Here is a 21,431-nt window from a genome sequence, read left to right as displayed (position 1 = left end):
TGAGTTGAACGTGGGGAGAGCTAGCTCACCACTCATGTAGCTGAGGGTATACTCTGGCATCTGAAGGCTCAACAAGAGGCAGTGAAGTGGAGATCTTGACTGCCAAATCAATCAATGACACATGATTTTTGACAGCAATGCATCACTTTTTCTTGTTGGTTTAGTTATGAGTAGAAGGGGCAACAAGGAAAAAGGGTGGTACCTATTGATCTATACTGACATGGAAAGGTTTTAAGACTACTAAAAAAGCCCAAGAATTATCATGCCTTACACATCTAACATTCAAGATAAAGAAGAATAGATTTTTTAAAATTGAGAACATGTGTATGCATGCACATGAGCTGTAAAGTCTGACCTTACTATTGTAAATCAACTTGAAAACAGATATGCACACTCTCTCCATAGCTCTGATTCTTGAGTTAATTTTAAAGTTCTCAGAGGCTGAGGTGCTCCTAAAGGTCAGGTTATGCTGGGTCACTGTGATCTGCTGCAGCTCAGGGGCGAGCAGAGCACGGATCAGACGCTGCAGCTCCTTAAAATGTTCGTCATGCTGCTGCTGCTCCATTTTCATGAGCTGCGTTGAAATCCCAAAGAAACGAGCTGCCAGCTTCACAGAGACTCAGCCAGCTCTACCAAACACAACACAAGTGCATCTGGACTGCAAAGACTTCAGCTTTAGACATGTGGTATTCCCTTTATTTATGTATTCAGTCTGAAAATCAGACTTTGAACGTTTACAGGCTCTCAGGAGGGAGCAGACTTCATTTGATGAAACTTGTTGCTTCTTGTTAACTGGAGCTCAAAATTGTCTGGTTGATCATCGTGTGATCCTCCTTTTCTTCATCTCCATCTTCTGATCTTTATGAAGCGTTAAAAACTTTACGAGACTCGGCTAAATCAGACCCATTCGGAGACATAATGCTGGGATGAGCAGACGTTCAGCTGTTCCCTGGTGTTTGACGGAGCACCAGGTGTCGTTCACTTCATCCAGGCATGCTCAGTATGTGAAGCTGCTCCATTCCTGCATAACTGCTCTCGGGTTACTGTAACACGATTGAGACGACTTCAAAGAGTGCGGTTTCTCCCGGAGGAGCGATGTTTTGGTGACTGAAATATTGGCCTCACACACATGTTGGCTGCAGAGTCTCATCTGGTGAAACCAACATCGACTCCAGGCACGGCGCTGGAGCTAAACACAGATGTTTGCGTGGAAAAAAAGCAAGGAAGACTCTGCTACTGAAGTGTTTTTGTGCATTTAGCCTGAGATGTGTTGGAAAATCTAACACCAGAAATGATGACAACACAACAACCTGCAGTAAAATCCTTGTCTGGCAGCCAGGAGAGCACTTATCATGGATCATTTATCGCTCTTCAGGGATGTAAAGTGAATGATAATAACTGTCCATCCATCATCTCCAGCCATAACAACAAGCCACAATAGATTCACGATTAATCCTGCTTTACTTTAAATAAACTAGAGTGTTTAAAAGCTTGTCATAAGGATTATTATCATGTCTTGAATCCACATTTATCTTCCATATCCTCTGTTTTTTTTTTCAGGGGTCATTCAAGACATCCAGCAGCACTACGACGTCTCAGACAGCGGGATTGGCTTGTTGTCAACAGGTGAGTCTCCTTTAATCCCATAATTAGACGTGTGAAAAATGTTCCTTATCCATCTAAATGCTTTCTCTGCATGATGAGGGTAATTAGACTAACTGTGATGTTTTGTTGTTAGATAAATTGGATGGAAAAATGAAAGCCTGTGGCTAAATCTACATGCTGAATATCAATTTACAGAAAATATGCCTGACATGTTACTCTTTCTTCACACAGACAATACAAGAGTTTTTCCTTGGCAGGGATATTGACAGCACAATTAGATTAATTGAACCACTACCGATTCACTAATCTCTCTTCACCGTATACATATTGGGCTCACTGATAGTAGGATTTAAAAAGAAACAAGGAAAACAGACAAGAATGTCCTATCTTGCCTCTGCTTATCAAGTGAGCAATATGTGCTGATTCTTTATAACTTTCAAATACAGCTTTACCTCCATTTTACCTCAACTAGTCATATATCAATTGTAATATTCCTACATGAACTCGTGGCATCTGCTGGCCTGTTTTAGGACATTCAGAATCAGAAAACTTTTTTTTGTACCATGCTAGTAGCACAGATTTAGCCGGAGAATTGTGCCTGCAAACAGCTCATCTTTTGCAATTAATTCTCCAAAGTATTTGCTTTGATTATATGACACAAAAACTGGGGATGCACGATATTATCGGCCTGATATCAATATCTGCAGTTATCAAAATTTCTGCTGTTACTTACATCTGATTTTTTGGCCATGAACATCAGCATATATCAACTGTAAATTTGGCCATATATATTAATAAATTTCTACATTTTTAGGCTGGAAAAACAGACCTATGTAAGTTCTATCTATCCTATCTTATCTCTTTCTTTATTCATCCTCATTCTTTAATTAAGTGTGTTATAGGAAAAAAAAAATTGTTTCTTTGTTCATCCTCAAAGCTTAAATTGTGTTCAAAGGACTGGATTTTTAGTTGAATAAAACATATTTAAATATCGGTGTCGATATTGGTATCAGTTAAAATGAATCAGTATCCGCATATCAGATATTGGCAAAAATCCAATATCGTGCATCTCTAGCAAAAACTGCCACAAGGTTTGCCATCCCAGCACACTTATCACATGTTTTGCTACAGGCCTAGTGGCACATCAGTGTTGGTGCGTTTAGTTCACTAACACCACAAAGACAAAGTAAGACAGAAAAAAGAAAATACCATTTTCAGACTGAGAACACGTTCCTGCAGAGACATGCAACAAAATGAACACCTGTCTGCACATTAGATGATTATGAGGTGATTCCGTGAGATTTAGACACTGGAGAAAAAAAGGAAAAACAGCACACAAACAGCTGCACCTATGTAGTTACTAAATCACATAAAGTGTGTTATTATCTCACAAAATAGTAGCTTTAGAAATCAGTCATTGATCATTCTGTATGGTGTTCAACTTCCTGCTGCGAAACCAATATATTATCAAAAACACAACTTGAACGTTCAGGATTTTTTCTGTCTGTGAGAATGAACAGCAGCACAAACTAAAACTGCAAACTTTACACCACACAAGGCAGTACCAGTCTGTTAAAATTATTGATGCTGTATGTCTACGTACTTCCATGCATCATAGATTTTGCCACATTTCTCCTGGCCCTCATTTGTGACCCAACAGAAAGAGCTTCATGACCAGTTAAGGAGCACTGCTCCAGAGGACACTTAATCACATTTTGTCCCATAGAAGAGCACCCTGAAGGGCACACTTTTTGTCCATTAGGGGCACTCTCTGGGGGTGCATCATTATGTTTTATGTACCATATGGGCATTCAAAGGGGAACTTCAGCTATATATTTTCCAGTATCAGGACACTAGGTGGGCCACTGCCTCTCTGCCCTCACCTCTCTGAGTCCATCAGTGTTACAGAAAGAGTTAATCTGTTTTAGAAATTTGGGGTTAGGTATGGGATGTTTAAGTAGAGCAGTCAGAAGTAGGTGAGTCTTTAACAGCAGTTACAATTTCTGTATTGATATCACAACAGTATTTATGGATGTTTGCACATGCAAAATCAAAAAGTAATGCACAAGAAACAAGATTATAAAGCAGTAAAGCTCTGCAAAAAAGGCACATTGTCACAACCTTGTTCAGTCCTGGCCTTCGCTCCAAACTTTTACCTGCTGTATTTATACATAGGTTTGCCCCATTTTGACACAGATATTTTACTTAGCCTCTCTGGGATTGCAAACAAAATCCTCATAATGTCAGGCTGAACTGGCTTTGTCACTAGACTCAACTTGAAAACATTTTTTATCCAAACTAAAACCACATATGTTTATCCCATCTCCTTTCCAGCTTGTGTTTTGGCAAATCATGCTGCAGTTTGTCAGTCTGATTTCTAAAGAACAATAAGATCATCCAGAATGTGCTGACATTGCATCAGTTCTTAAGAATAGAGGCACACCATATGCATGCAAATGTTGCATGCAAATGAGTTTAATGCACATAATGGGATTTCTGCTGCAGGGTTCTCTTACATAAAACTAAAGTGGTGATGATGGCATTTTGAAGGGATGCTTTGTTCATGTTTAAGCAACACAATTACTTATGTAAATCTCTCTGGCATGACTCGAGAAAAAGTCCTGCTCATATTTCTAAGATTTTAAATGTTCAGTCACAATTAAGTAATGCTTTCTTTATGGAGAAGTTGCTCTTAAGGTCATCAGCGGAGCGTTTGCTGAGTTCAGTTGCATTCATTGATTTCTGAGGTGTGATCTCCTAATGCTTCAGGAGACCAGCCACAGATTTACCTTGGTTATGTTTTCCTTGTTTGAACTTTGCTGGAAGCATTCAGAATTATGTGCATACCAAATACAACCAAACCTACAAGGACCTTCCCTGTTTTTGGTTAATTTAGTGCAGAAACGTTCCATATTATAGCTTTAATTGGAAGCTTGTAGTGTTTACTTACCAGCACTCTCTAACAGGTTGAGTTGAGACTTCCTAACAGCAGCAGCAGCAGCAGATCAACAGAAAGGAAAGCAGAGTTTGAAGCCAGGCAGGCTGCATGTGTGAACCCAGAGCGTCTGAGCACTGAGGGCAGGGTTTCCTGTTCTACTCCATACACCCCGATGAATTCAGCTTTTTAGGGAGATACCATGCAAAGAGCTCTCATATGAGGACAGGACCCAGTCTTGTCTCCGTGTGCCCTCACAGTCATTCAAACACAAACACAAACCTGCACACAAAGTGCCATTGAGGCCGAGCGAGCGCGTTTGAGAGAGAGGAGTGAAGAATACGGGCCAGTGTTTTCCTCCTTCACGTGATGGAGTTTATGTGAGCTGAATGGCGTGTTCAGGACGAAAATACCCAGCAGGAAAAAAGAAATCAGTGTTGTAACTTCTGTCGGCGTTGCAGTGAATAAACCATTTCATAATTCCTTAAGGTCATTTCCACCCAGTTTAACTGCGCCATGAAGCAGGTTAATTTCAAACAACTTCTCCTTTCTACACCAGTTTCTCCATCACTGCTGTCTTTATATGCATGATTACAACACAATGAGGGAGAAAAGCCTATGGACGCTATCTACAATGAAAGAGAGCAACATTAAAATTTTCTGGCAAGGGTTGGTATAACTAACTGTAACATTGCAGAGCATTGAAATCAGCTCTGTAGTTTGTTAACTTCTGTATTTTTGTGTGTGGTTTCCAACATCAGTGTGCCACAGTGTCACTGACATACAGTACATGACCTCTTTGCTGCTCCAAGTCAACCCACGACTCACTTAGTTGCCAGGTTGACAAGCTGAATAGCGTCTTGGAGCCATCCCACAATGCAAAGCGTGACTAGTATGCATGGCATTTGTTTACCTACACAGCGGGAAAAGGCAGGCTGTGACATAATGACATAAGGACAGCCTTACATCAGTGTGATTTACAATACTGTAGTTTGAACACTAGAAGATCGTTTTAGAAGGATTGTTGTTGTTTGTTGTTTCTTGCATACACCCATAAAAAGTTAAGTATAATTTGATTTTTAGATACAATTTACAATTCACTTCATGATTCAATTCACAGGGGCACAGAAAGTAAAAAAAAAAAAAAAAAAATCAGTCAATGCAAAAGTGCAAACAAAGGGTCCATGTTTTGTGCTTTAGCATTGTTTGATAAAATGAAGATAGTTGTTTGCTTTGAGTGTCCTCTGTTATTGAATTTTCTAGCTTTTTCTTTGATAATCACACCAGGGAAGGAATACAAAACACAGGTTATAATGAGCAACTGAAGACTTATGAGCATTAGTTTTTAAACAACAGGGTGAGGATTAGTGAGTATCTACTGAAGCTTGCAGGTTATACCTGATCTTACATCATGCTCTGCAGAGGGAGATTTATGTAAAATAATAACAAGTACAAGGAAGTTAAAAAAGGGGGGTGGGGGGTGGGGTGTTACTCCTTAATGCTGTTTGTATTAAATCCACTTAAAAAATGCTTTGTTGACTTTACTTAATTTTATAAATTACAGCATATGCAAAAGATACACATGCTATATTTACTATATTTATGGCCATCTTAGCTGGAGATTAACAGGCTGTTAATTTCATGTATACTTTTCCTGGGGCAGTAATTTCACCTATAGTCAGTATGGCTTTCCCAGTGTTTCAGCAGATGAAAGCTAGTCTTTTGTTCCTTGGTCCTCCTGGTCTTACTGTACTCTTGTGAGGCCTGAATGGTGACTGATGACCAGAGGCACTGGTTGCACTCTTTTGAGACAACTTCTCTTTGAGTGTTGTTGGCAAGACCGTGTGTTTAATGCTGACATGCTCAGGAAAGCAGGGGTGGGAAGGGTTGCTTGATCCAGCTCACTGCATACAGGGTGCCCAGGACCCGGTGGACTGGTCCAGACACCTGGGGCAACTGCGTGTGTCATGGAGGGGGTGACGAGGAGGACACCTGGACATATGGGGCATGGGCCTGGTGCAGGCCTGGACAATGGCCATCAGGAGTCAGAGCAGCGGCTGAAAGTCACCACTTAACATGATGACTAATTAAACCAAAACACAAGGTACAATACACCCATGCATTGATGAAAGTGTTACAAAAACAAGTATAGACAGTGTATTCTGACCACTAGTCTTCAGTCTGTGCTGATCTGGTGACACTTCTTGCAATTAATGTTACTATAAAGTGAGCTCCAACCTTAGAATTATCATTATAATGACCCTCTTAAGTGTTGCCATTTTGTAGTTTACATCCCACACATCAGACAGTTGTATATAAATAAGATTGCTGGTATGGCCTCTGAGATGTCTAGCAACAAATAGACATGTTTTTACATTTTTACATTCCAGATGTTCTACGTCTCTCTGAGTTTAAGTGAGTTAGCTCATACTCACACAGACTTAAACTCCCAGTTCATTAAAGAGGGGCACGAGAAGCGGCTTTGCCCCCAGCCAGCAGGGCTAAGAGCACGACTGCAGTTTGTTTGGTTAGCCTGGCCTGTCTCGGCCCGCTATGGTTAAGACTCCGCTTGGCCCCTGAACCCCAGGCGGCGACCTCTTCCTCACACCGGCCTGAGGAATGCTGGGAGTCGGGGCGGCGAGCTGTGAGAGCGGGTGGGCGCAGACGGAGAGCCTAGGCGTGAAGAAGAGGTTAAGAGGTTGACGTAATCAGAGAGCTTGAAGGGAGAGTCTCAGTACATGTGGGTTTATGTTTACAACACACAACTCCTGGTTTCCCCCCTCAAACCCCCCACATCCGTCTCCAGAGGGAACAATCCTGGCCTCTGTGAGCACCTGTACACCAGGCCTGCTCTGCTCTCCTCTCTGCCTCCGTTCTGGCAGCTTCGGTCCACCTGGGAACACAAACTGCCCACGTAGGTGTTTTACAGTCAGTGGGAGTTGTGTGTGGAGGTTTTCTCTCTCTCTGCTGCCAGGTCACCCTCACACTTTTTAAAAAACACTGACCACACTTCATATGATCCAGAACAAACAGGAGAGTGAGTCAGAATCATTCCATGAACCCTGCTCGGAGGAAAAGATCGTTTTGACCCTTTTCTTTGGCTCGTGATCGGGACTACTGGAATGAAAAAGTTCCCATATCTACAACTTACTGACAAGTTGTTTGCTTTGGGAAATATTAAACCTGAGTGAGCACTTCAGGCCCGCTGCAGTGTTTGCTTTTTGATTGCTGAACTCTAAAAAATGTCTATTTTGACCAATACAGAGAAGGTTTCTTAGAATTAGATGACTATAGATGAATAGTGCTAGATAATTTTGTCCTTTTCAAATTAAAATAAAGTGTTCCTTAGCTGAGTATCATTATCCAAGAGAGAAAAGGGAGTCTTTATAGCTTCTTTTTAAGTTATTTTTCTGAAAAGTCAAAGATTTTGATTATCAATAGAAAATCCCATGATTGCTCAAATTTTGTCAGCTTTTATTCTCTTTTTTGTCTTCCTACCGAGCAATGCACCCACCTCTGAGTCATAATGTGAGGTCTCCTTCTCTGCAGAACAAACCTGAAAACCAAAAAGCACTGATAAAGCAGTTTTGACATAATTCATTGTTTCTTTAAAGCTCTGCGTCCCTGAATGGCTGAATGGTCTGCTGTTAGCTGGTTCAATCCAAGGAAAGTGGAGGATTTGAGACACGAGTTGGTGGCGGTGGTTATGGTCTGAGATGGATGATCGACTTGCTTGAGCTGGTGATGGTACAGCTAAGAAGTTGGAGGAGTTGAGACCTGGATGGAGGGGTTGAAAGACTGGCTGGTGCCTGCTGATGGTGTCCGTCGTGCAGGAACCAGAGGGGTTAGGGTAGGGGGAAGTCTCCTGGTCACTCTCAGTGAGGAGCCTCCTGTATTTCCTGTAACAGAGAAAAGATTGAAATAAAGTGGATTTTGTTTGGGAGAGATGTGAAAGAAGAGTCAGAGCCATATGAGTCAAACATCCGTATTTACATTAGGCAGCTGAAAATGGATTTGGTAGAGGTGTTGTCTTTGTCCCTGAACCAAGTTTATAAAATTATATTTAAACCAAAATGGACAAGATATAAAAAAAAAACACCCCCATGTGCTATGTGCTTCCTAAACAGCTTGTATGAAGTGTAAAAAAAGGCCTTAAATTGGAGCTTTACACTAAATAATCTCTGTTTCTCTTATGCTGTTTGGCAGAGCTTCAGTGTCCAGGAGCTCCCTAGCCAAGATACCAATCACACATAGCTCACTATCTGGCTAAAATCCTCTATCTGCTGGAAAAATTTGGTAAAATCTGACAACCCTATGAATTAAAACAGCAAGCAAAATCTTGTGAAGGCTGCATGGAGCTTATAAAAATGATAAAAGGGGGAAATTTTATTTTAAGCAGCCAAATCTGATAACATTTGGAGTCAGGCACAGCCTGTAGAACTTCATGTTCATCTATAGAAAGAGAATTTCTGCATCTTCTAGAAGGAAAACCAACAAATGTCTTGAGACAGTGTGGCACGTGAGATGAAAGCTGTCTGCAGAGCGTCGGTGTAAACTGGTCCAGTCATGCTAAAGGACAACACATGGAAAATACCTTGTGGTGAGCGCAGACTCTGCAGCTCCAGTTGTTTTTTATTATTTGGCAGCATCAACCCCTTCAGAAGCAGCTTACACAACACAAACTGACTGAAGGTATGTGCTCGCTTCATTTGTGCATGACTTTATGTGCATGTGTGTCACTGCTGCCTGAGGTAAGAGGTCTCAGCTCTCCATGTAGAAGAGGATGAGGTGTTAGAAGCTGTCAGTCAGGTTTGGGTAAAGGTATGTTGATGGAGCTTGGAGCTCTCAGGCCCCGTCCATCAGCACGCTGGGAGGGTCTCACCTGTGCTCAGCCGACCTGTCAGAGCGCTGCGACACTCTGCTCTCACACTTCGAATGACAGGTCGCTGTGCTAACCGCCTCCAGGCTGCAGCTATCCAAGGTGAATGACATGCACATGCAGCTGTGAACAAGGACCGTCCCGAGGGTGCGCGGGGCACCAAAGGTTAATGGAAGGGAGGAAGGCGAGAGGGGCTTCACCTGGATGGTATTACCTTTGGTTTGTGATGGGGGGTTTGTTAACTTAGTGGAAAAAAAATCTGTGAGAAGGCTCTGACCTCCTGTGAACATGCTAAGGTTATGGCTTTGAGGCATATCATAAAAAAGAGGTCTTCAAGGAATTGTTCAGATTTCTTTCAGGTGGGTTGTTTGACATACTTCCCAACAGAAGGTGTACAGCCTACCAAAGACTGCTGCCTGCTTTTGAGAAGTCAGCCCCGCACTGATGTTTAAATATGTACCACATCCAATAAAACACTGACCATGTGTTTTGAAAGCCACACATGACTATAATCAGAGGGTTGAACACTTGATAGCTGTGTCCCAAATCAGGAGATGCATCCCTTGGAAGGTGCATATGACCTATCTAAGACTGTCCCATTTTAAGGGCTACCTCAATGCATCTGACTAATGCGTCCTCTATTGCCCTGCTAAGAAAAGATACATCTGGTGCACCCCTCATGACCCAACATATCCCAAGATTCATTGCATGTCAGTTCAAAGACACTGGACTCTAAGGTGGCTGAGTTATACACGACACTCTTATGTAACTGGTTTCAACTTATGCCAGTAGCAAATCACACTTTGCTGTTTTGCCCTTATCAGTAGTGGTGACAGTTTAGTTTCACCTCTTTTTCCTTCCCCAGCTTCTTTTTCCATGAGTTGGTATTGTTGCCTGAATTTGGTCATAATTGTGGACTAACTGGGACTGACGCACCTTTAAACCATCCCCAACTGGCCAGTTTGTGGCACTTTTACTTGGCACATTGAGCACACAAAAGCTACCAAGATGATAAGTGTGATTCAAAGGCATTCATATTCCTTCACATACATGTTATAGTATAGCTTTGATGTCATGTATGAGGCCAGGCTTACAGTCATATACATTACTGTAGGTAATTTAATCCCACTTCAAAAATCTGTAAACTGTCTCTTTAATTTGTTTAAATTAACCCTAACAATAGAGGTTGGCACAGTGATCCATCACTGATTTAGTTCAGGACTTATTGGGGTCAGTCAGACTGAATGTACAGCGGAGGGGGCGGCTTATTAAGGAGCCGGTGCTCTAAACAGCTCGCAGACAGTCTGTGTCCTCTGTGTGTGTGACTGGCCACCTTGTCTGAAACATGACACTAACACTAACACACACGCATTCACCCAGTGACACACCAACTGACATAGTCTGAGCCTTAACATGGTGTCAGTCCGCCGCTCAGACGTCTCTGTGAGCTGTGAGGAATGAGGACACAGGTGCTGTAAGGCTGCAGCAATGCTAACAAATCAGTCCGCTCACAAGGAGTTTAAAGCTAAACCACAAGAAATAAACACTGTAGGCTACTACACAGATGTTTCTGTGGCTGACGCTGTCTGAAAACAAACATACTTTCATTTTAATTATACTGCCTTTACCAAATAGGATAGGTAAAATTGTTATTTTATTAACAGATCAGGACTGAAGTTATAAAATCGTGGTCGCTAAATACACTAGCAAAACCCAAATGTGCCTAAAACATTGTACAATGTGTGTTGCTAAAGGGGAAGTTAGCTTGGTTAGCCGTAACTTTAAACTAGCGACAACTACTTTTGACTGAGCTTTTTTCAAGGACTTTTCTCAAAGTCAATTCGTAAAGACTTTGTGGCTGGTTTTCTAAAAGTGTTGGAAATAAGAATAGCTTTAGGAAACAGAAAAAAAAAGGTTATGACATGTTAGCTTGGTTTGCTGAAGCTAACTGTAAGCTAGCAGCACTTACCTGTAAAAAGCTGCTTCTTACTGCTCTATTGTTGAAATTATTAGACTATATTGACTGATTGACATACCTGACAATACCTGATTTTTAAAGTCATACTGCCAACTTAAAGGCCTACACAATCAAATAAAAACAAAGAAAGTGTATGTTTGCTAGGTTAGCCATAACTTAAGCTAGCAGCAGTTATTTTAAAAACACCTAGCCTATTTTCAGTGAGTGCCCTTGAAGTTACCTGGGAAAATTTTGACAACAATTCACAAAAAGGGTAAAGATAAATTAAAATACAGTTGAATTTAAAAAAAACTACTATGATATTAAGACAGTAAGAGTTTTGGGGCTCTGCAGGTTGAAGGTCTTTCCAGACAAGTTTAAGCTAAACCCAGATGTTTTTTTTGTTATTATAACAACCCGACAGCTACGGATAAAGATACATATGATCCCTTTACACAGGTTTATTATCACTTTTAATATTTAAGTGTCTTCTGTTGAAAGTAGGACTCTCTGATTTCCTTAAACACGGTGGGAAGTAGAGCTATGAGTGCCTGATCAGCTGTTTTGGCCACTTACAGCTGCTCCTATTTTGTCTCTTGCCCTGGTTCTCTCTCTCTCCCTCTCAGCGGTTTGGCAGCTGTTGTTGCCTTGTTCTTGTTCCCCCTGGCACCTTACAGGAGTCAGAAGAGATGTAGGAATGCAGGGAGAAAAAGCCACCTGTGACTTCCTTCCTCATGTCATGCTTGGCACCCGGGTTTAATCTTCTCTGCTATTGATTCCCAAAGCCAAATAATTGCATTGCGATGGTGTTCAGCGGCCTCTTTCTCCTGCTGAGACGAGAATAGAACCATGACCTGGTGATGTGTCTACATCCCGGCGTTTGTGTGTATGTGAGCTGTTTTTATAGGCCATGTCTCGGAGGAGGGCAGCTGTTGGGCGATGATTGGCACCCCGTCTCCTTCCCCCTCACTTCCTGTCGACAAAACTAACAGCACGGGCGACGAATGACTGCCAATGCAATCAGGATTTTAAGACCACTTAGACAAGCATGCTGTCAACCCCTCTTCATCTTAATATCCTATCAGATCGCTAATCTGCGATTATTTTTAAGCACCACAGACGCCACATAAACAGATCTGAGAATAGGGATGTTATTTCATCCCCATTTTTTCAGCATCAGGGGAGTGTTCGAGCTTTTATGGAAACAGGATTTTCTCAGAAAGAAGAGGCTGTAAACCGATCAATTGTTTGACACCAGGGGAGGCTGCTCCTCTCTTTCTGCTCCATGTGACAACAACAGATCAATTAGAAACACACACACACATATCACACACAACCTTCACGCCCCCTGCTAGTAAAACACACGTGCTCAGTTCGAATAAACTGCAGGAAGTCAAGGTCAAAGTTGAGGCTGATGCTTGTTCGCTGGTCTGTTTTCATTCTGCACTGACACCTCTGAAAATTTAACCTGTAATATTAAAAATGCAATTAGGATGTGAAAAATTGAAAACTTTCAATATTTTCAAAATCTTCCTGAAAACTTTAAACTTAGCGTTCAATTTCATTTGGGTATTCCCAGGCAGGTGAACTAGGCTGTACAATGACAACAGAGTCTACAAATTCAAAAGCAGGCGTGCTGTTGCTAGATGTCATTTTTACAACTGAGAGTGCAACAAGAGTTTAAAGGGTTTCAGTATCTGGTAACACAGAGGTACTCTAACAACTTACTTTTCTCAGTATTCAACACAGTAATCCAACAAGTCACATTCAACAGCAATGCTACCCAACATTTTTGGTGGTCTGTGCTACTTACTTGTGATGGACCATGATTATTCTCTGCCATCGGCTGCACTGCCTGTGAAACCCCATAAAACTGTGGCCACACTACACATATCCAAGTCAAGTAGAGATGCACTGTTCAGCTCTGCCTACCTCCTGTACCTTAGGTACAGCTTTATTTCAAGTTGAGTACTATTTTTAGTAAAACTAGGGCTGTCAAAAGATTATGTTTTTTTAATCGCGATTAATATTAAAACTTCTGTCATTTTTCACGATTAATACACCCTTTTTATTGTATTTAGAATTCCGCTATTTGCATATTAATCTGTTTTTGTGTCAATTGGGATTTTTCTACTGTTTTAAACTAACGTAATTGACTTGACATGAAGGAGCAGTGGTGGAGCTGACACACCGTAACCAAAGTGTATTAAAGATACAATAAAGAATGGGATTAATTGTGATTAAAAAATATAAATGCATTAATTGTGGACTGTAATTAATCACAATTAGTTAGATCAATCTTGACAGCCCTAGTAAAAACCACACTCTGTAAGGTGTTTTTACTAAATTGTAGAGCACTGTCTTTATATCATTGATGAATTTCACACAATGAAGGAGAAAAGCTGTTAAAAGTGGCCTTCCTGCTACTTCAGTATCAACCAGAAAAGCCACTTTTAATGGCTTTTCTCCCTCATTAAGTGAAATTCATCCATGAAACAAAAATTTAGGTTGTCTGCTCAGTAAGAAAACGTCACGGACTGAAGTTTTTGATGAAAAGATGTCTTCATTCTTGCGTTCCAGTGTAGCTCAGTGGGTAGAGCGGGCGTGCAGAGGCTATTGTCGCAGGACTGGTTCCCAGTTTTGGTGCATGAGAGTGAGATCCCATGTGCCTCTCTATGTTTCCTGTGTCTCTTCAGCTGTCCTATCTAAATTAGGGATGTAACTATAACCAGTATCACTATAAACCGTGGTAAAATTCGAGACGGTTAGCATTACCGTTTCAAATTTTAATTACTATTAAAACCGTGTTTGACTACCGCACTTTGAAAACTCACGGTGATACTGCTCAATTCCTGGAGAAGCCGCAGTGCTCTGTGGCAGTAACGCAACTTCATGGATGCCAGCTGCCGTTAAACACTATAGAAGACGAAGGAGCAGCGCTCTCTGAGACTCTGGTGTGTGCACGCAGTTTGAAAACATGGCGAGAGAGAGAGAGCGAGAGAGAGCGAGAGAGAGCAAAAGAGCGAGAGAGAGAGCAAAAGAGCGAGAGAGAGCGAGAGAGAGAGAGGGAGATTGTACACAAAGATACATGAAACAGTGAAAGTGTTCTTTCTGTACCAGTTTTTCTTAGATCTGTAAGACTAGATCTAGTCTTGAGCACTGAATGTAAAGAAAAGTATTTTTGGATCTTATCTACAATTTGCACAAAGTGCAGCTACCTCTTATGGCCATAAGGTGCCATCTTTAATGCACATTTGTATGTTAGATGTTAATATTTTAATGTTCTGCCAATAAACTACATTGTGTGTGTTAATTCTTTTTTTATTTAAAAAAAAAAAACTTGGTTAAATGATTTCAATGTGTAGAAGTACTTTTTGAACATTTTGAGCACATTTCAACAATACCATGAAAATAATGATAACCGTGATAATTTTGGTCATAATAACCATTATATGACATTTTCATATTGTTACATCCCTAATTCAAATAAAGATAAAAAGCGAAAAAGGTAATCTTAAGTACAAAGAGTCTAAACAGTGGCACGCCAGTAGTTGAGTGGTCAAGGCACGCACCATGTACACAAGCGACCTGGGTTTGAATCCAGCCCGTGGCACTATTTCCTGCATGTCTCTCCCCGCTCTCTTCCCTGTTTCCGACTCTATCCACTGTCCTATCAAATAAAGGTAAAACGGCCAAAAATGAATCTTTAAAAAAAAAAAAAAGAGTCTAAACAGCAACCTATTTTGACTGGTGACAGAATTTGCACACTGCAAGTCTAAAGTTACGAATCCAATCCTAAGTGATGGCTGTGTTTATACTGTAAGCTACCACCCACTTGATCAACATATCCACAAATGCATATCAACATTAAACTTCTGCAACTGAAAGTAGACGATTGCTGTTGACACTCAGCTCACTGCTGTCAATATTTAGTCTACAGACAACATTAACACTGGGTGTAAACAGCTGAATATCGCTGCTCTTGAGTTGCTTTCCTCTGACTGGATCCTAGAAGTGATTACATAACAAATATCCAAGCTTAATCACCCTAATTCAGACTTTTCAAATGTTTTAATACTTGATGTTATGCATCATTATGTAAGGCTCTGTGTTTTAAAATAAGAAGGATGATGTGGATTTTGGTATCAGAAGCTTTTTAAGCATTTTTGAAGTCAGAGCAGCTTCAGACTCAGCTTTCATATCCCATTAGTCCCAAAACAAGGGTAGCATAAAAACACAAACACAGACAAGCAGTTTCTCTGTCATTTTCACTCAGCGCTCTTATTAATTTGTAGTCACTGCCGGAAAATCTGAGGAAAGAAAAAGTCTGGCACTAAAGAGCTGCTGGATCTTCGCTTGTCACCAGCCTCAGTGAAGCATCTCAGTATAAAACAACATGTTTTTATTAATGCTGTTGCCAGGACCGAAGTCTGAAACCTCACAGCCTGCTCTCCTCACTACTGTTTCTTGTTCATAGTACAGACACAAGCACCTTCCTTTATTCCTACCACATGTGTTTGCTTACAATATGTGCTGGTAATGTGCTAAAGACGACGTCCCAGCCTGTGTGGTATATAACAGCGTGTAATTCCCCCCAGCTGCAGCAGCCCGCACACTGAGCAGGTAGTGAAGAGATCTGCTGCAGCTGCGGTGACAAGCGATCATCTTTCCGAGCGGTTTAAAGTTGGAATAAAATAAAAAGGGTTTACGTTGGCTTTAGGTAACGCTTGGTGGCAGTTTCTGCGGGTATTAGCTGCTGAGTTTGACAGAAACAGGAGGGAGAAAAGGAGAGAGAGCTGTGCGGGTATTTCCCAGGCTGCATGTGGCATTTATCAAAAAGCGGCCAACACTTTGGTAATCCAACACTGGTGAAGTCTGAACGCAGGGAATTAGCGGTGATCAGAAATGTGAGGAATGCAGAAATGTTTGGGGGAATCCAGCAGGCGGAGAAAAGATGAATGAGGATGTTTGAGTTTGCAGCGTTGGTCGGACTGGGTGTCCTAGTCAGACCAAAGTTATGCGTCACACCTTTACCAGGCAGTTCCTTTAATCATTAGAAGAAACAGAAACAACGACGCCACTCCTATGCATGTACACCTGATTGATTGATTGCATTTGATTCCATTTAACTCGTAGGGATGGCTGACACATAGGCAATGCTCTTAGTGTCCTTATTCTGTTTGGTGCACCTCTTCTCTTTGCACACCAGTTTCAATAGGGGAAAAAAATCATCCTGCCTAAATTTCTTCAGAAATAGATATTGAGTTTCTCTCAATCTTATTTCATCTGAATATTATAGCACGCAGGCAGAGAGAGCAGTCAATTACTCTGCTCTGTATGGATGCCGAGCTGCCTTTATGAGACCCACAACCCCAGTAAACAGAAAGAGATTGAGTGTTGTGTAAAATACAATACACCAGAGACGGTGCCAACCCTCCAGGCTGCATTCTGCTGAACAAATACACTCGGGTGTTTCTTCATAGCCTCAATTCAACAGTAAACTTCACTAACATTTCAACCTTTTTAATCACTTAATTGCACATTTGCATTATGCAGATAAATTGGGGATGTAATAGGATGCTGCAACAGGAGTCATAATAAAAAGAGTCAGGCAGAGAGGTGTTATTATGTTTACTTTCCAGAGCTCAGATTTTATTTTTTTATTCATGACTGGGATTTATATAGCTCTTGACTCAATCAGCATGTCCCAGTTGAAGGCTTTGCACATCAGGGCCCCTTTTTCTTTAAATAACCAGGGGTGTTGGCCCCAATGGGAATCTGACTGGCCACTTTGTTACAGCCTGAGATGTACTCTGAGACATTTGGTCACTGAAATGTCTTTTGAAGACCTGGAAACAGACAGTGAGTTTGAGTTGAGGTGGGCCTTAAACCCCCTATCCCTTGGGAATCGCACCCTCTTATACAGAAAATACACAAGTTTCTTCAGTAGAATCATAGCCACAGTGCTTTTATTCTGCAGCAGATTCAGTGGGCGGTGTTGTCAAAGATGTGTCAGCCAACAGCTCATGCCAAATACACAGTACTAGTGACAGATTAATGCTGTGCACAGATTCATTCATTTGATGTATTTTGATCATTTTTTAAGCTTCATTTAAGCCATATTCATGCAAAGACTACAATGTTTCTGCTGAACTAGTTTGCAAAATCAGAGCGTCGTTCTTTATATAACAAGCTCTTTGACAGTGGTATGTAGGGATGGGTCTACCTGTTATTAAAATATTCGAACCGGTAACCTTTGGAGTTATGATAAGTGCTGTTCTCACGTTACAGTTAAATGCTAAAGTATTGCACCATCATTACAATGAGTCACCACAAGAGCATGGTGACACACAGAGGTGTCACCCAAAAATAGCAGCAGCAGCAGCAGCAAACTCCCACATATTTGTACTCTAGGATTGTTCATGCCTGGCAGTGTATTGCAGTTTTGGAGCAGCTGAAGTAGGTACATGTAATACTGGAACTTTTTTACGACATAAAATCAAAGTAAGACCACACCTATAAAGCATTATAAAGTTAATGACTCAATCAGTTTGATAATGGAGCAAATATTTGCCCAGACTGGGGACATTTTTTTGACCAAGCCATCATAGGAGCAGTTTTTAAGGACTTTACACACCTTAATCATCAAACATCAATTCCTCATGCAGCCATATAACCTTGTGATGACAAGGAAGGCAGAGGCACAAAGGTGCAGCAGAGTCAACACAGTGAGGAGTGAAGATGTATTTATGGAAGCTGCATGTTTGCCATGTGATGAACGCTGACGCCTCGGCACACACGCCCCGTCCACAGGTCACTCAGTGGCACTCTGTGTCGCTGTAAATGGCACCAATGACAACGCCCGCAGACATGTACAGACATGCACATCAGATATACTTCTCCTGTTTCTCCAGTCCTGTCTGTGCATGGCAGCTGACCAATCTTTGAATGGACTTGAGCTGTCCTGACTGTCAGGTTTCACCGCTGCAAGGATGCCTTCAGTGTCACTGGGAAAGAATCAAAATGCAAAATCTTATGGAAAAACAAGTATTACCTCTCCATGGGTACACCTCCTTACACCACCATTTATTTTATTTAACCTTTATTTAACCAGGATTGATTCCCATTGAGAGACAAGAAATCTCTTTTACAAGGGAGTCCTGGCCAAGACAGCAGCACGGTAAGTTTCACAAATTTGACATTAAACAGGACGTAGAACAAAGGTTACATCAATCAACAAATCAGCAGCATTCAGCAGAAAAACATGTGCACAGACAGAGCGAGTGTGAGGAATCTCATACCATGAGATATACTATTGCCAGAAGCTGTGAGAAAGTACAATAAGGGATCAAAAGGATGAGCTAGGTCGGTTTTTGACCTATTATATTTAGCTTATCCTTAAGCTAGAGTGAATATTTGTGTTAGGTTTGAAGACAGTTATCAGAAAATTTCTAGATGCATAAGGTTTGATCCATGCACTTTATGAAAAAATGATTTTTCCCATGGTAAACTGATTTCCATGGCAAGGCGGTAATGAATATTACACCTGATGCAGTCCTATAGACCCCCAATATGTCTAGCATTATAGACTAGACGTACAGGCTTTCCTACAACAACCAAAGAGGCTGTTAGTCTTAATATGTCACTACTTACAGGATTTAAAAGTAGCACAAGACTGTTTTTTCCCCAGATTTGAACAGTTGGCTTGAAACTTTGGCAGTTTGGCAGCGCCTATCTGTGCAGAAATCACTTCCTGCCCCCCATCTGGAGTTCTTTGCTTTGACTTGACATCATCTGTAAATGACCTATTGGAGGGATGGACCCAGAAACAGAGTGTCTCCAGCCTTAGCTATAACCAGTGTGGAGGTATAACCACATAATTTATGCTCATTTTCAACAACCTAAAGAATCAAAGTGTCCCTGATGTCCTTTCCTATTTGTATTTTCCAGCTGCAGCACTAAAAGTAGCTCTGTGCCGCTCTGTGCCTCTAAATTAGATAAAAAAAAGCCTCTTTATTTGGAAGTCATAACATCTTAAACTGTGACAATCATATTTACTTTAGGAGGCTAATCTCAGTGGAGGGAGCTTAAAGGCAGCGTTTCAAAGCAGCAGAATAGTCTGTGTACGCCTGCATTGGTCAGAGATTAAGGTGCTTCTAAGTACTTTCATCTTCACTAAATGAGACAGTAGCACTGTCAGTCACCTTCACAGGGAAGGTGAATTATCACAAATACAAACATAGAAAGAGCGCAGGGAAACAGGGGATCAAATGGCCTGCTGGTCATGTGGTATCCTACAGCCGGATGCAGAGTCTCACAGGTGCTCCCTTCAGGGGAAACCAGCGATTCATAGGGAAATGTTTCCATACAGGAACTGTGAATATCAATCACAAACACGCTCTACATACGTGTGTCTGCATCTCCTTGTCATGCTCTATTCACAGAAGCAGTGATTCATAGGAGGTGAGTCATACCAGGAGGTTTTGTTCAGCTGGCCAATCAAAGACCGAGCTGATGTCCGGTGTTTCCAGTCTGCCTTAGTGTGTGGCGGGAGAGAGAAATGTGTGTGCCTGGGGGATGCAGAATACTAGATTGTATTCATATTTAGAGTTAAGTTACACTCAGTCTACACTACAGCATGTTCAAACAGAGAGACTCCACCGCAATGTATTCATTCAGGAACCTCAGAGCATCGTTTACTTCACTGGAGCGAAATTTTAGGACACATTAAAGGCTTGGACTTTGAATGTTGGGCTGTTTGTGCCATGAGTGACTTTAACCAGTGTCCAAATTAAATAAACAAGTGAATACATTAAAGAAAGTAAATGTGTTCAAAGACTGCATTTTCCCCACTCTTAGACATGTGGTTTTTTCCACTGAAAGGAGATCCTGCCCACTGGATAACAACCCAGGAGGCCACTTTATCACTAAAGTCCACTGGAACAGCAGCATGGAGGCCAATTATTCATGTATCGTCCATTTAAAGTCAACCTAGAGACACTTTTTCATATATTGGCCACTTAGAGAGCACTTTAGAGGCACTTTGTCAAATTTTGTCTAATTAGAAGGAACTGAAGGGGGCACTTTGTCAATTTTTTTTTTCTATTTGGAGGGCATAGAGTGGCAATTTATCACATTTTTTTACACACAGAGGGCACTTAAGAGGGCCTTTTGCCAAGTTTTGTCATTGAGAGGACACTTGAGAGGCAATTTGACAAATTTTGTCCATAAAAAGGAGACCTAAGGGGGCACTTTGTCAAATCCTGTCAACATTGAGGACACTTAATAAGCCTTTTTTTCCCAAATTCTGTCCACATAAAGTGCACGTAAGAGGCACTTTATCAAATCTTGTCTACATAGAGGGCACTCAAGAAGTCTTTTGCCAAATTTTGTCTGCATAGAAGACAATAAAAGGGCACTTTATCAACTCTTGTAGATGGCACTTAGGAGGGTTTGATAAATTTTGTCCATTTAGAGGGCATTTAGGAGGCACTTTGTCCATTTTGTCCACATAGAGACAATTAAAAGGGCACTTTATCGACTTTTGTCCATTTAGATAGCACTTAAGCAGGCACTTTGCTTAATACTGTCCACAGTTGAGGGCACTTTATCTGCTTTTGTGCACTCAGAGAGCACTTTAGAGATACTCTGTTAAATGTTGTCTTTTTAGGTCTAACTTAAGAGGGCACTTTGTGAATGTATGTTTATTTAGAGGATACTTAAGAGACAATCTATCATTTTTTGTCCATTTAGAGGGCACTTTGTCAAATTTTGTCCAAATAGAGATAACTTATGAGGGCACTTTTTTGCCTATTCAGGGGGCTAATAGGAGGAAATTGCTCAAACTTTGTCCACATAAATGTCACCAAATCAGGGACTTTGGCTAATTATGTCCCCTGAGAGGGCACCATAGGGGGCACTTAGTTGTGTTTATTCATTAAAGGGGCATACTAGAGGCCCCTTTGTAGAGATTTTATAAACAATAGGGCATTCATCCTCCCTGCCCCCTTTGAGCCCACCAGTGCAGTTAACAGACAAGGCACAAAACTGAGAGG

General features: G+C 41.2%; 1 protein-coding gene across 2 annotated transcripts in view; it reads left to right on the top strand.

Moving 5' to 3' along the window:
• The window catches only part of spns2 (spinster homolog 2 (Drosophila)), a 128,658-nt gene that overhangs the window by 38,197 nt on the left and 69,030 nt on the right, over positions 1–21,431 (top strand). For both annotated transcript variants that reach the window (XM_041800710.1, XM_041800711.1), the window contains exon 2: positions 1,561–1,626. In XM_041800710.1, the coding sequence (XP_041656644.1) occupies positions 1,561–1,626 (66 nt within the window). The remainder of the gene's footprint in view (positions 1–1,560; positions 1,627–21,431) is intronic.

Source organism: Cheilinus undulatus, linkage group 12, assembly GCF_018320785.1.
Source record: "Cheilinus undulatus linkage group 12, ASM1832078v1, whole genome shotgun sequence".
NCBI lineage: Eukaryota > Metazoa > Chordata > Actinopteri > Labriformes > Labridae > Cheilinus > Cheilinus undulatus.
Note: the sequence above shows the minus strand (reverse complement) of the source record. Positions and strands in the feature narration are given on the sequence as shown.